The 13,541-nt window shown below is 45.8% G+C and overlaps 1 protein-coding gene across 1 annotated transcript in view; it reads right to left on the reverse strand.

The window, feature by feature from the left end:
- MED6 (mediator complex subunit 6) overlaps positions 1–13,541 on the reverse strand; it is a 123,792-nt gene that overhangs the window by 39,655 nt on the left and 70,596 nt on the right. The window contains exon 4 of the mRNA XM_086937191.1: positions 2,112–2,194. Coding sequence (XP_086793317.1) covers positions 2,112–2,194 — 83 coding nt within the window. The remainder of the gene's footprint in view (positions 1–2,111; positions 2,195–13,541) is intronic.

Raw genomic sequence — 13,541 nt, forward strand, 5'->3', positions numbered from 1 at the left:
CCTGCGCTTAGGGAGCCCCATGTGTGCGCATTCTCGTGTGAATGCCGAGTTCTCTCAAAATGTTTTTCTCTCCTTTGTAGACCAGTCTACCTGGCCTGTAGTCGGGTGCGATGATAAGCTTCGATTTGTGTGATTTTTCCTGTTTTCCATCGATTCCTCTTCCAAAAATCTGGTACTCCTCAACAACAATGCAGACCCAACAGTGGAAAAAAGAATCTGAAGATGGCGACGAAAGGTAGGAGCTTCCAGAGGAAGAGCGTCAACGTCACAAAGGACACCAAATGGTGGTATGTCGACGACCACCTGGGCCACGAAAAAAAAAAAAAAAAAAGGAGAATAAAGGCTACAATTCCGGACCCAACCATTAGATGGCGGAATAATGCACAGCATAGTGAATCCAGAAAGATTCCCGCTGCAAAACCACTCCCATACTTTGTAAGGAGGTCAAAAGACAAGTCATACAGAGTAGTAATAATACTGCCTGAAATATTAGCAAGCAAAACAAAACTACAGTCTTTCGTGTTATTTCTATTTTTAAAATGGTGCATTAAATCTAAAGCAATTAGGATTTGTTTTCAATTTGACACTCCTCTTGGCAGCAAATCTCCACAAGGTAGAGCTCTCAGTGAAATTAAAAGGACTTGAATTTTGAGAACTTCTACTTCCTGACTGGCTTATTACATAGCACAAACCTTGATTTGCTTGTAAAATAAAATTGCTATATAGTGGCTACTAGGAGTCAAAAGTGCTTGTGCATGAACATATGCTTGCTTTTTAGGTTTCAAATCCTGTGCATGAACAACTACATAGTTAAGATCAGAATTAACAAAGTTAGGGAAATGGAGGCCAGATTCACAGAGGTTTTTCTATGACTAGCCATAGCTTACTCCAGACTTAAGTGACCTACTCATATTGTATTGCTATAGCTCTTTCCAGACCGCTTGCAAAATACTGCTAGACATGGTCACTAATGGAGATAAGATTTTTGAGTTACAATGAATGCACATGAAGACCAGTGTGAAGCTGTGCCATTGATACGTACATATACATATCAATCAATTAATCAGCATGTGTATAGCACTTTACTGTTATCCTTAAGGGTATTGAGTTTCATCCTGAAGTCTGCTACGGAGAGTGCTGTTCAAAGATGGAGGGGTAGGTCACTCCAGGTCTTGGCGGCAATGTAAGAGGAGGAGGAGTGGCCCCCATATGGCAGATGAGGATGAGCTCAAGTGCCTTGCGGGGAAGTGGAAACCACTGGCCAGAGTGTGGTGGTCTACAATTATAAACTACTATCCTGAGCAGAAAAACCCTAGCAGTATTTAGGTCATCCTGCTGAGCTTGGACATTATACTTGTTTTTATTCAAAGAAGTTTAGAGTCGTAGGATGTGGCAGAGGTTGGAAACGGCATGCTGGTCCACCCATAGGTTTTTTGTGTTACACCTTGGCTAAAATTGGAAGGGTGTGGGTTCAATCACCACCTTCCTATCTGCATTCCCTGGGCCGAGCTCTGTGGACACAGAAGAAGACTTGTCTTAGTTTGGGATGGGGGTGATAGCCGCCGGTGAAGTCAAAGTAAAGTGATCTGTAGGAGTAAAGCGATGTTCCAGTAGGAAGATCCACTGAATGGAAGTAGATAATGCAGTGATTGTTATCAGAGTAGCCGGTGTGGAAGAGTGGAGAAGTTAGGTTCGAAAACACAGCGCAAAACACATTGATCTCATTACCACTGATTAACACACCTGAACCTAATGGAAAAACACATTCTAAGGTGATGTCCATGCGCACTGTAGACTAGGGGAAAAGTCACAGCACATTCCAAGAATCAAGCTTCTTCAAAGAAAAACAAGTTGTAATGTCAAAGCCAACACTAGCCGGTAGGAGTATGCAGAGAGCATATGCATCTACAGTCACACATGCTATTAACAAAGTTAACAACTTCTTTGTGGGCTGCAGAGACGAACTACCAAAACGGACAATCTAGCCAAGCTTTCAGTCCAGTTTTTCATACTCAAAAAAATGAGAAATGCAATGAGTATCAAATGGGTTAGGAATGTCAAATTTCAGGATATAAGCTACTATGTATTCGCACACAAGAAAGTTCTCTTACCACTCGGGAGTTTATGACAGACCCCAAGTCAGGTGCTTGATAAATCACTCCAGCTATGATATAGTAATCTGCCAACGGAATCACTGCAAGTCAAAGAATATCTGTTTAAACATTGAGGATACAAATGTAAAACCACTTTTGAATAAGAAGTGTAAATGAATCACATGTGCGAAGTCTCCTGTAAGTTTACAAATTACTAAACATTCACAAATACAAACCATTTTATATATAAATTAGAACTCTTGAAAAATCACTCATCAGGCCCGATCATAAAGCTCTGCAAATGTACCTCTGTGGGAACCTGCTTTTCAGGGATGTAGTGTGGCAGTGTCCGTAGAGCCAACTATCACATAGCAATGGGACAATTCAATGCCCAGTTGAATTCTTTGGCTTAAAACCTGATCCTGCTTCCCTTTAAAACTCTTTCACAAGACTGATGTCACACTCTGACAGGTCCTGTTATTGCAGATTTTTAAATTAGCTACTTAAAAATTTGCACTCCTAATAGTAACAAATTCTTCTCCTATACCTGCAAGCTTGACTAGGATTGTGACCTACCGGCATCATGATTTTGGCTCATACTTTTTAGAGATGTTTGTGGACATTTGTGGGGATATTCCATTGACTTCTGCCAGTATTATTTATTTATTTTATTTATTTATTTTTAGCAATTTTTAAAGCGCAAACAAATACCCCTGAGGGTGTCTCGGCGCTAATTCACAGAACTCACTGGAGGGTGTCAGGGGAGTCTAGACAGAGGGGTAGGCGGAAGAGAATAGCCATGTCTTGAGGCTTTTACGAAATTTTAGAAGCGTGGGAGCAGTTTTGATGTGGAGATGATCTCATAAGACAGTTAAACATTCATAACACTTCTGATGTGAACTTCTGGTGGTTCAATGCTGAACTAAATTAGGACTGGTCTTAAACAGTGGGCCGAGCAACCCAGGCATACTGCAAGTCACACCAACTTATCTTGTAATTGCAAACCTCTCAGTAATTTCTATGTTTAACTTGCAACCTGTGATCGGATCTGATTTGTCTTTTTTCCACCTTGAGCCACTGGGTACTTCTCTTAGGAGCCAACTTCCTGTTGATGTGTGTTAGATCTGGGGGTCTCTAGTTGGCAATGGTATTCACCTTTGTCCAAATAGGGACCCTTACTTCTAAGTCAGGATAAGGGGATTACACTTTTTAATAACCCCAGGTCACCCCCTTGGTAGCTTGGCACGAGCAGACAGGCTTATCTCAGAGGCAGTGTGTTAAGCATTTGTGAATATACACAGTAATCCACTGACAACACTAGATGGACACAACACAGGTTTTATAAAAATATGTATTCTTTATATAGACTTAAACACAAGACCACAAACGACAAAAATCCACAATACTACTTAAAAGATTACTTAAAAGACGATTAAAGTCTCTTAGTTCAAGTTGATGGTAAATGCGACAAAGTTCTCAACCAAGTACCTGGATGTGTAACGCAAAGTGAGCAAAAGGCTTGCAAAAGGGGAGAAGCGTCGGTTCCGTGACCCGGGGGAAAGGTTGCGTCCTTTCCCAATGCTTGCGCAGAGTAGGGGACTCTTCGTGAGCCTTACCGGTGCAGAGGTGATGCGTAGATTCTCGGCCTGCGGGCCCGTTGCGGTGCGCAAGATGGCGCCCTTGATGCGGCGATGCGATGACGCCCTGGCAGCCTTGCGACAAATCTGTACTCTGGAGCTGCGACAGGCCCTGCAACATGCTTCTCCGGTGATGCGATGGAGACTCTCTCGATGGCATCACGCTTCTCCGGTGATGCGACAGCAGGCAGCTTCGAGGACCACACTCTTCCAGGGAGATGCGGCGAAGGCTCGCTTCTCCAGTGTTGCGATGATTTAAGCTGCGGCAGCGGCAACACGCTTCTTCTCAATGTGCCGCGCTTCCAGCGGCACGCAAGTCTCTGGAGTCAGAATTCCCAGCAAGGAAATTCAGGAGGGCGCTGGAGGTGAAGTCTTTTGTCTCGGAGACTTGAGGAGGAGGCAAGCACAGTTCAAGCCCTTGGAGAATATTCTGTAGATGAAAGTCCTTACAAAGTTCCTTCTCTTTTCCCTTTCGCAATGAAGCAACCACTGCAGGCCAACCTAGCAAACAGCACACTGGCAGAGGGGCAATCCAAACTCCTGCAGCTTCCTTGGTTCTTCTCCTTGGCAGAAAGGTTTCTTGTCCAGAAGTGATCTAATTTCTTGGGATCAGGGTCCCAATATTTATACCCCAAAATCCTTTGTTCTCAGAGACATCAGCCGCCCCACAGGAGGTGGAGACAGCACAGGGGAGGGAAGATATAGCCCTGGAACACTCTGTTGACATGATTCCTGAGGTAATCTGACACATTAGTAGCAGAGGAAGTAGTTTATTAAGATCCACAGGACACAGCTTGTACAACCACTTGTAGGTAGGATTCAACAGCAAATGATCAACCACCACACAGAGAATGTAGAATGCGCATAGCTATTCTAAGAAGGCAGTGACATGCTGTTAAAGGGATACTACACACCTCCCCCCCTTTAAAAAAACAAAAAAAAGAAACAAAACCAAATCAAGAAAGTCAAAGGGATCCAGAAGAAGAAATTAGTGTACAAAATCACGTAATTTGACAGGGGTAGACCTGGTACGAGCACTTCTCCTTAGAGGAGCATCAGGAGACTGAACAGCATGGGGAGAGACAGAACTGCCAGAAAATTGTTCAGAATGGATAACAGTACTGGGAGAATGGATAGCAGTACTGGGAGAAGGAGGAACAATGTTGGGAAAAGGAACATCATTGTTACTCAAGGAAGGTTGAACATCACTGCAAAAAGTATCCAACAAGGCAGAATGGCAGTCTTCGGAGGAGTGATTAGGAATGGGAAGCTTTGAAGAGGGTAGAGAGTTCATTAACACATTGGGTTTTCTACACAGAGAAACTCTACGAAAGTTCCACACCTTGCCACCATCCACTCTGACAGCCTTACTAAAGACTTCAATGACTTTACACGGGTCAGACCATTTGTTCCACCTAGATCCACAAGATCTACCAAACTTAACCCGCACCAAGTCACCAATTTTGATACTAGGAGTAGAGGGGCGAGTGGAGTTACATCTCATCTTCTCTTGATGTTTCAACACCTTGTCTCTAACCAAAGAAGGGTCAGCACTAGGTGAGGAAGGAATCTTTACTTTCATCCACCAAGGTAGAAGTCTGGACCCAGGTTTGCGACCTTTCAACAACTCAAAGGGGGAAAACCCCGTGACAGAATTAGGAGAAGTGCGATAAGAAAGGAGAGAAGCACGGAGGGACTTTCTCCAATCCAATTTACTTTTAATAGCAAGTTGTAATGACTCTTTAATGACCCTGTTAAAGCGCTCAGTAAGACCATTGGCTTGAGGGTTATAGTTAGACACCCTTTTGTGAACAACTCCGCATCTGTCCAAAAAGGACGAAAATTCACTGCTAATAAATTGCGGCCCGTTGTCGGAGACCAACTCAGCTGGAATTCCTTCCCTGCAGAAGACTTCATCAAGAAATTCAACAACCTGAGAGGAACCAGTCTTGTCCACAACCTTGATCTCTGGCCACTTGGAGAAGTAGTCAATCAAGACTAAAATAAAAACTGCCTTATTATCAGACAAATCCAAAGGGCCAACAATGTCAATTCCAAGTTTTTTCCAAGGACACATGGAATACTCAATAGGAGAAATATCAGATTTGGCAGCAAGGGGTCTAGCAGATTTATCACTACTGGAGCAAGGGGAACAGGAACTGACCCATTTATCTACCATCCGGTCAATGCCAGGCCACCAATAGAATTCACGTATGCGTCTTTTAGTGTTAGACATGCCCATGTGGCCTTCATGAGCCATAGAAATTATTTTTTCACGTAAACTAGAAGGAGGAACTATTTTGTCACACCTGGTTACAAAACCCTGGTCAAACATGAGTTCTTCCTTTATTTTGCTAAAAGAAAGAATATCGCCAGAAAGTTTCCTCTCTTCAGGCCACCCGTGCTTGAGGAAATCCACCACATTGGATAAAGAGACATCCTTAGACATGGCGTCACGCCAATTCGATTCAGAAATAATGCTAAAGGTAGAATTGCATCTGGAATCGTTCACATCATCAACAGTTAAGGCAACATCCACATCACAAGTTGTGGCAACTAAGGAAACACACGGTAGCCTGGACATACAGTCGGCATGGACATTTAAACGACCAGGAACATATTCCACCACACATTGAAACTCTTGTAACTTAGCGGCCAGACGTGCCAAACGTGCGGTCAAAGTGCGACCACCACCAGCAGACAACATGCTTATCAATGGTTTGTGGTCTGTGCGCAAACGAAATCTTGTTCCCCAAATGAATTGCCTGAAGTGTTCAACAGCCCAGGTGCACGCCAACAGTTCCTTCTCTATAGTGGAATAGTTGAATTCCGCTCCACGAAGGGTGCGGGAAGCATAGGAAACAACATATTCTTCACCTTGACACTTCTGCATTAACACAGAACCAAGCCCCACGTTGCTTGCATCCACACACACAATGCACTCTCTACCCAAATCAAAAGGTCTCAAGAAAGGGGCGTTAATAATCTCCTTTTTAAGTAATTCGAAAGCAGTTTGATGTTCATCTTTCCAAATGAATTTTGCATCTTTCTTTAATAACAATCTCAAAACATGAACTTTGGAGGAATAGTCTGAAACAAATTTGCTATAAAACTCGGTAAGACCGAGAAAAGACACCAATTGTTCCTTGTTGTTGGGCGGAGGCGCCTTGGTTATACTCAAAACGTGATTGAGTTTGGGTTTGATGCCCTGAGCGGAGATTTCGTGACCCAAATACTCCACAGTGCTTTGCCTAAATTTGCACTTAGATAGTTTCAAAGTGAGGCCCTTAGCTTTAACAGACAGTAGTACTTTATCTAAATTCTTATCATGGTCCTCATGATCTTTTCCATAAATCAAGATATCGTCTTGGAAGGCAATGGCATTGTTACACCCTTCCAAGACTTCTTTCATGAGACGTTGAAAAACCGACGCTGCGCTGGCTAATCCAAATGGCATGCGACGGAACTGGAACATCCCCTCAGGGGTTATGAAGGTAGTAAGAAATTTAGAATCTTCATGGAGGAGGACCTGGTGATAAGCACTGGCTAAATCTAGGGTTGAGAAAACGCACGCACCAGAGAGAGTGGAAATTAGCTCATGGATGTTGGGTAAGGGATGTCTATCTACCCAAATTTCGGTGTTCAGGCTACGGAGGTCTACACAGAGACGAAGGTCCCCATTGCTTTTAATTGACAAAACTACTGGGGAAACCCAGGGGGAAGATTCGGTGGGTTCAATGATACCCCGAGTTACCAGGTCCGAGAGAATGGTTTTTAGTTTATCACGATATGCCAATGGGACATTCCTGACCCTGTGCCGAACTGGTGTTGCGTTTTCTTTCAAGATGATTTTGTGTTTAAAATTTACAAATTCGCCTAAGACATCAGAAAAAATTTCAGGGAATTTGTTCTTAACTGACACAATGAATTCATCCTCAGCGGGGGATACAATATAAACAGGTGGAGAAGCATTGGGATCTAATTTGATTTTCAACTCATGTTGGTGTGGCCAACTTAGGAGAGAGGCACCCTTGGAAGAAATATACACTTTCCCTTTGATGCTATTGCCTTTAAATCCAATATCAGCCCACATGTATCCTAACAGATCAATTTTACGACCAGTGTATCCGCCTGGAGAAATATCAGACGGTAGTAAACATGAGGAATTCCAATGCCTGTTGAAAATGTCGCTACCTATTATGCTATACCAAGCACATGAATCAATGAGCATAGTGATTTCTATACCATTGATAAAAACTTTATCCTTGGGAAAACCCGGACAAGTAGAATCACCGACACATAGTAGGGTGTTGATTTCTTGAACTTCCTCAGAGACTTCATAGTCAAGATCAGTTAACAAATTCACTTTCTGTGGAGATCTACACATTTTACTAAAGTGTCCCGTTTTTTTGCATTTAACACAGATTTTGTTCCACGCTGGACAACCTTTATAATTGCCAACGTGGTCATTGGCACCGCACCTATAACAGATAATAGGATTTTTCTTACCAGGAACTCTGTTGTCTCTAGGAAAATACCTAGTCTGAGGAAAAGGAGGTTTTTTCTGGTTATGGAATTCTTTCACTAAAGCTACTTCTGGAATTATTACTTTACTTTTGGCATCGTGACTTCTGATTTCAGTTACAAAGAGTTCTGATTGTTCAATCCCTTTGGCTATATTAATAACAGCATTTAAAGAAGACTCGGTGCCCATCCACAACCGTTCTTGTATTTTTTTGCTTTTGGTTTTCATCATCAACTGGTCTCTCAATACTTGCTCAAAATTAATAGTCTCAAATGCACATGAAGCAGCTAAGGTTCTTAACACAGCTACATAATTTTCAATTGACTCATCGTCTTTCTGGGCACGGGAATAAAATTTGAATCTTTCCATAACTACGTTAATTCTCCTACCAAATCTGGTGGCTAGCTGTTTTACAACGATCTCAAAAATGTTAAAATCACCTGCTCCATCGATGGGAGGCAAGTTCTCTAACTCCTTAAGGCCTGCGCCACCTAAACAATTCTTTAATAAGGCTAATTTTCTCTTAGCTGAACAACCATCCTCCTCTACTACATCCACATATGCCAAGAAAGTAGGATACCACAGATCCCATTCTACTTTAGGATCCCCAGCAGTGGGTAAAAAATGAGAGGGAGCAGCAATGTTATTAGACATTTCTAGAGAAAATGAGGAAAGCCTGCAGAGAAAAAACAATTAACACTGGAAAGTCGTTTTTAAGTACACACTGAAAATAATAAATTAATAAAATAAACGTAGTCACCGTGGTCAACTTCGTTTCTTGAGGATAACGACAGGTAATAGTCAATGGAGTTCCTTCAGATGTTAAAAATAAGGAAAAGTTGAAGAAAAAAAAAATAAATAATCCAGTAGACCATAAAATGTAAACCAGTGGTTCACACACTGTAAATGTAAATTTCAAAATGTCGATTTCATCATGTGCGAGGCTGAAAGCACACGATATGACGTTAGGGCGAAGTAATTTGACAAAAATGGTCGCTGTGCGACCTCTGACCTTTGCGTGGTGAAGGGTGACGCGCTGCTGCGTTCAGCGCGTCGTGTCGAATGTTGACAGACAGCAGACGCGGAAGAGGAGTCAGCGCGAAGATGGAGCTCCACGCGAAGCTGATTGCAGGACACACGCGGCAGAACGTTGAGTCGCGTTTGAAAGGAAACAGGTCAGCACTTTGATTCCTTCGCCTCTTCGCCTCTCGACAACCCCAAAACGCCAAAAAGAAAACAAAAGTCAATAAAGTTTAACGCGGGTTAGATAAAATGTTAAGGCTGGAGAAAATAGTAAACAAAGCGCGATAACTGATAAAGGGAAACACGTAGTTGCACACTGCCGCGGGTGCGATCAAAGCACTTTATAAATTACAGCCGCTGGTGCTATCATGTTGCACATAAGTAAGAATTAGCAGAGGTAAAAGGGAAAGTACCTTTAAAACGTGTGAACGCTGGTCCTTGGATTCTTCTTTCTTTTTTTTTTTGCGATGCAATGGTAATAAAAAAAAATTACTTCTTGCACTAATCAGATGATGAGTCCTTCTTCATCCCAGTCGTCGCCAGTTTGTGAGGTAATCTGACACATTAGTAGCAGAGGAAGTAGTTTATTAAGATCCACAGGACACAGCTTGTACAACCACTTGTAGGTAGGATTCAACAGCAAATGATCAACCACCACACAGAGAATGTAGAATGCGCATAGCTATTCTAAGAAGGCAGTGACATGCTGTTAAAGGGATACTACAATTCCTCCTCTCCTTTCATAGTGCAGGGCAGAGACATCAGACAAGCCACAGGAGGTGGATCCAGCATTGTAGAGGCAGGGCCCAGCCCTATTCAGGTCCCAGGTGCAACTCCTCCCTCCCATCTAGATGCAGATCTCTCTATTCACCCCTGGGCTGTCCCAGCCTGTCTCCTGGAATCCCCCAGCCCAGTCACACACAAACCCAGACAAGGAATACACAACTCAGCAGAGGCAGGCTCAAATGGTTAGGCAAGCAAATACCTACTTTCTAAAAGTGGTATTTGCAAACACAGAATATTAAAATAAACTTTACTAAAAGATGTATTTCATTATTCTGAGTTCAGCCATACTAAATTCGAATTTCTGCCATGTATCCTGAGTCAGGTAGGATTATAAGAATATAATAATCTTAACTGCCCATTCTGGTCTATGAGAACAGGTAGCCTTCAATAGTGTTAATCCTTGGGTGGCTGTTAGGATTGCAATCCCCTCTTCATTTGTATTGGATAATAGAGGTTATTTCTCTAACCGTCCACAGTCAGCGGTACGTTTGGAGTTTGGCAGCATACAGAGCGCCGAGCAGTGCGAGGCGGATCCAGGTGTCTCCAACCCAGCACCAGACACTCCACCCTTGGGGCTGGTTACTGGGGCCCCGTGACCCTGAGACCTGGTGGGGCGCCGGCGGCAGCAGTACCACAGCCGACGATAGCGGACTCAGCATTTCCCGCAAGATGTAGCCGCACCGGAGCAACGCTCGGAACCAGGAGCCCACAAATGGTCAAAGAACAGAGGGTCCCCCTCCGCCCCGCCCACCCCTCATTTCACTCGGGGTAAGCGAGGGGGGATTGCGGAGGAGGCTGCAGAGTGTCAGGGAGCAGAGAGCAGCAAGTGTGGCAGCAGTAGCAGGCTGCTGCGAAGAGTGGCCCCCAGGTGTCACGGAGACGGCCGGGTTAGACCGGGCGCAGTATGCGGCTCCTTAGGCACGCCGCCACTTGCTTGACGGCCTCGGACAGCACCCGCTCTCCTGAGCGCACCAGCTAGCAGCGGGCCAAGAGGAGCTCCTAATCGGGCACGGGGCAGCTCCAGTCCCTGCAACAGCCCTACTCCCAGCCCCGCAACCAAGTGTCGCCAGTGTAGAGTCTCCTGGATGCTGAGTTGAGAGCAGAGAGGAGCGTCGAGGAATTGTGGACAACCGGAGGAGCGCGCAGGCATCTGCACCACTGCCAGCTTTCAATGCAGGGGGTTCTCCTTAAATCTCAGCACAAAACTAACCTTGGTCACGATTTAGGGGAACAATCACCCCCACATTCCTGGCATCTTTCTAGTTCCAGCGCGTTCTCAGCTAATGACTACACCACAGGCCAGTCAGTCAGACAGCCAAACCACTATCCTGCGCTTTAGCAAGATGGGACCTAAAAAGAAGAATCAACCACGCCCGACCCTGAAGAAATCGCTAACAATCGCCAACAAAAAGGATCACATCGCTATCAGAGACCCCAAATGAAATCACACAAGCGCCCCAAAAGGGAGTAGATTAGGCACTTCTTAAAAAAAAATGGGAACCTCAGCACCATCCAGGACAACATTCAGGGCAGGCAAAAGGATGAACCCCAGGATGTACTAATTTCTGGATACGTTCCGTGCATCTCGCAGGAGATCAGCACCAAAAGTATGAGCAGAAAGTTCTCAGACTGCTGCATACCCTCAAAGTAGGATCATCTCCAAATCCGATGAGCAGCGGCGCATCCGCAATGCGGGCGTGCCGCTAGCGCGCCTAAGGCAAGCCCGTCTGCGCCTAGCGCCAGAACCCCTTGCCCCGGGCCCGCCGCGACGACCGCCGCCACGATGCCAGCACACTGCACGCTCTCAACTCTGGACAGACCCACACCTGCATCAAGGCCGGTCCGAAACGCACACAAGATTCCTTCACCTGTCGGAACTGCAGCTACACCAGTCTCAGAGCCGCCAAACCACCCGCCGAGAAAAACCTCAACCACCTATGATGCATCCCACTGAACACCTGCTCAACACGCAAACACGCAGCTCTGGGACCTGCTCGACACATCATCCCCGGATGTCGCCTTCCTGACAGAGACCTGGATGAACGACTCCTCCGCACCCAACATCGCCATAGCCATCCCAGACGGCTACAAGATCACCCGAAAAGACCGCACCAACGGAGTCAGAGGAGGAATCGCCATCGTCCACAAGAACAAAATCAGGGTCTCGACCAGCACTGACGACACTCTGAGCACTGCTGAACACATGCATTTCCAGATCTAAACAGACCCCAACACCACCCTCAGAGGCACCCCCCAGACCACGACCCCAGTTCAGCGACTCCAACGCAGACTTCATCAGCACACACGCCATGACCTCCACCGACTACATCCTCCTTGGAAACCTGAACTTTCACCTTGAGAACAAAAATGACAGCAACTCCACCACCCTGATCGCCAACCTCGGACTGAGGCAGCTCGTCACAATGCCAACCCATTCCTCCGGCCACACGCTCGACCCAGTCTTCTCCTCAAGCTCCCACGTCTCCTTCAGCCACACCACCAAACTCCTCTGGATCGACCACCGCTGCATCCACTTCGCCTTCCAGAAACCCAAAACACACCACTGCACCAAACAGACTCCCCGCCGCTGCTGGAGCAAAATAACCGAAGACCAACTACACGCAAACCTCACTCTCAGCCCACCCACCGACCTCTCCAATACCGACGACACTGCCCGCAACCTCAGACGTTGGATCGACAACTGCGCTAACACCCTCGCCCCGCTGAAGAAACCCACCCACAGAGACACCAGCAAGAGAGCTAGCTGGTTCACCCCAGAACTCCTAGCCTCCAAGCGAATATGCCGGAAACTAGAGAAGAAACGGCACAATGAAAAGACACCGGACAGCCTCGCAGCCACGAAGACTCCATCCGCAAACACCATCACCTCATCAGGTCTGCCAAGAGGACCTCCTTCAAAGACTGCCTCAACAACACCGCACACAACAGCAAGCTCTTCAACATCATATAGGAACTCTCCAACCCCAGCTCCAACACCAACGTCATCCCGCCTTCGCAAGCCCAGTGAGATTCCCTCGCCACCTTCCTCCACCGCAAGATTGCTGACAAACACCACAGCTTCAACACCCAGACAGCCCCAACAGACATCGACACTCAAGACTCTCCGCACACCATCGACCATGACCCCCTGCCAGCCTGGGCCACGTGAACATCGATGACACCATCAAGACCATGAGCACAATCCACTCCGGCTCGCCGTCAGACCCATTACGGCACCACATCTTCAACAAAGCCAGCAGCTCCATCGCACCCCACCTGCGCAAGGTCATCAATCTCTCCTTCGAGAGCTGGGAACACGCTGAGATCAACGTCCTACTCAAAAAACCCAAGGCGGACCAGAGAGACCTCAAGAACTTCCGGCCCATCTCCCTACTTTCGTTCCCAGCCAAGGTCATAGAGAAGATAGTCAACAGACAGCTAACCCGATACCTCGGAGAAAACAGCATCCTAGACCCA

This window comes from Lissotriton vulgaris, chromosome 9 (assembly GCF_964263255.1).
Source record: "Lissotriton vulgaris chromosome 9, aLisVul1.2, whole genome shotgun sequence".
Taxonomy (NCBI): domain Eukaryota; kingdom Metazoa; phylum Chordata; class Amphibia; order Caudata; family Salamandridae; genus Lissotriton; species Lissotriton vulgaris.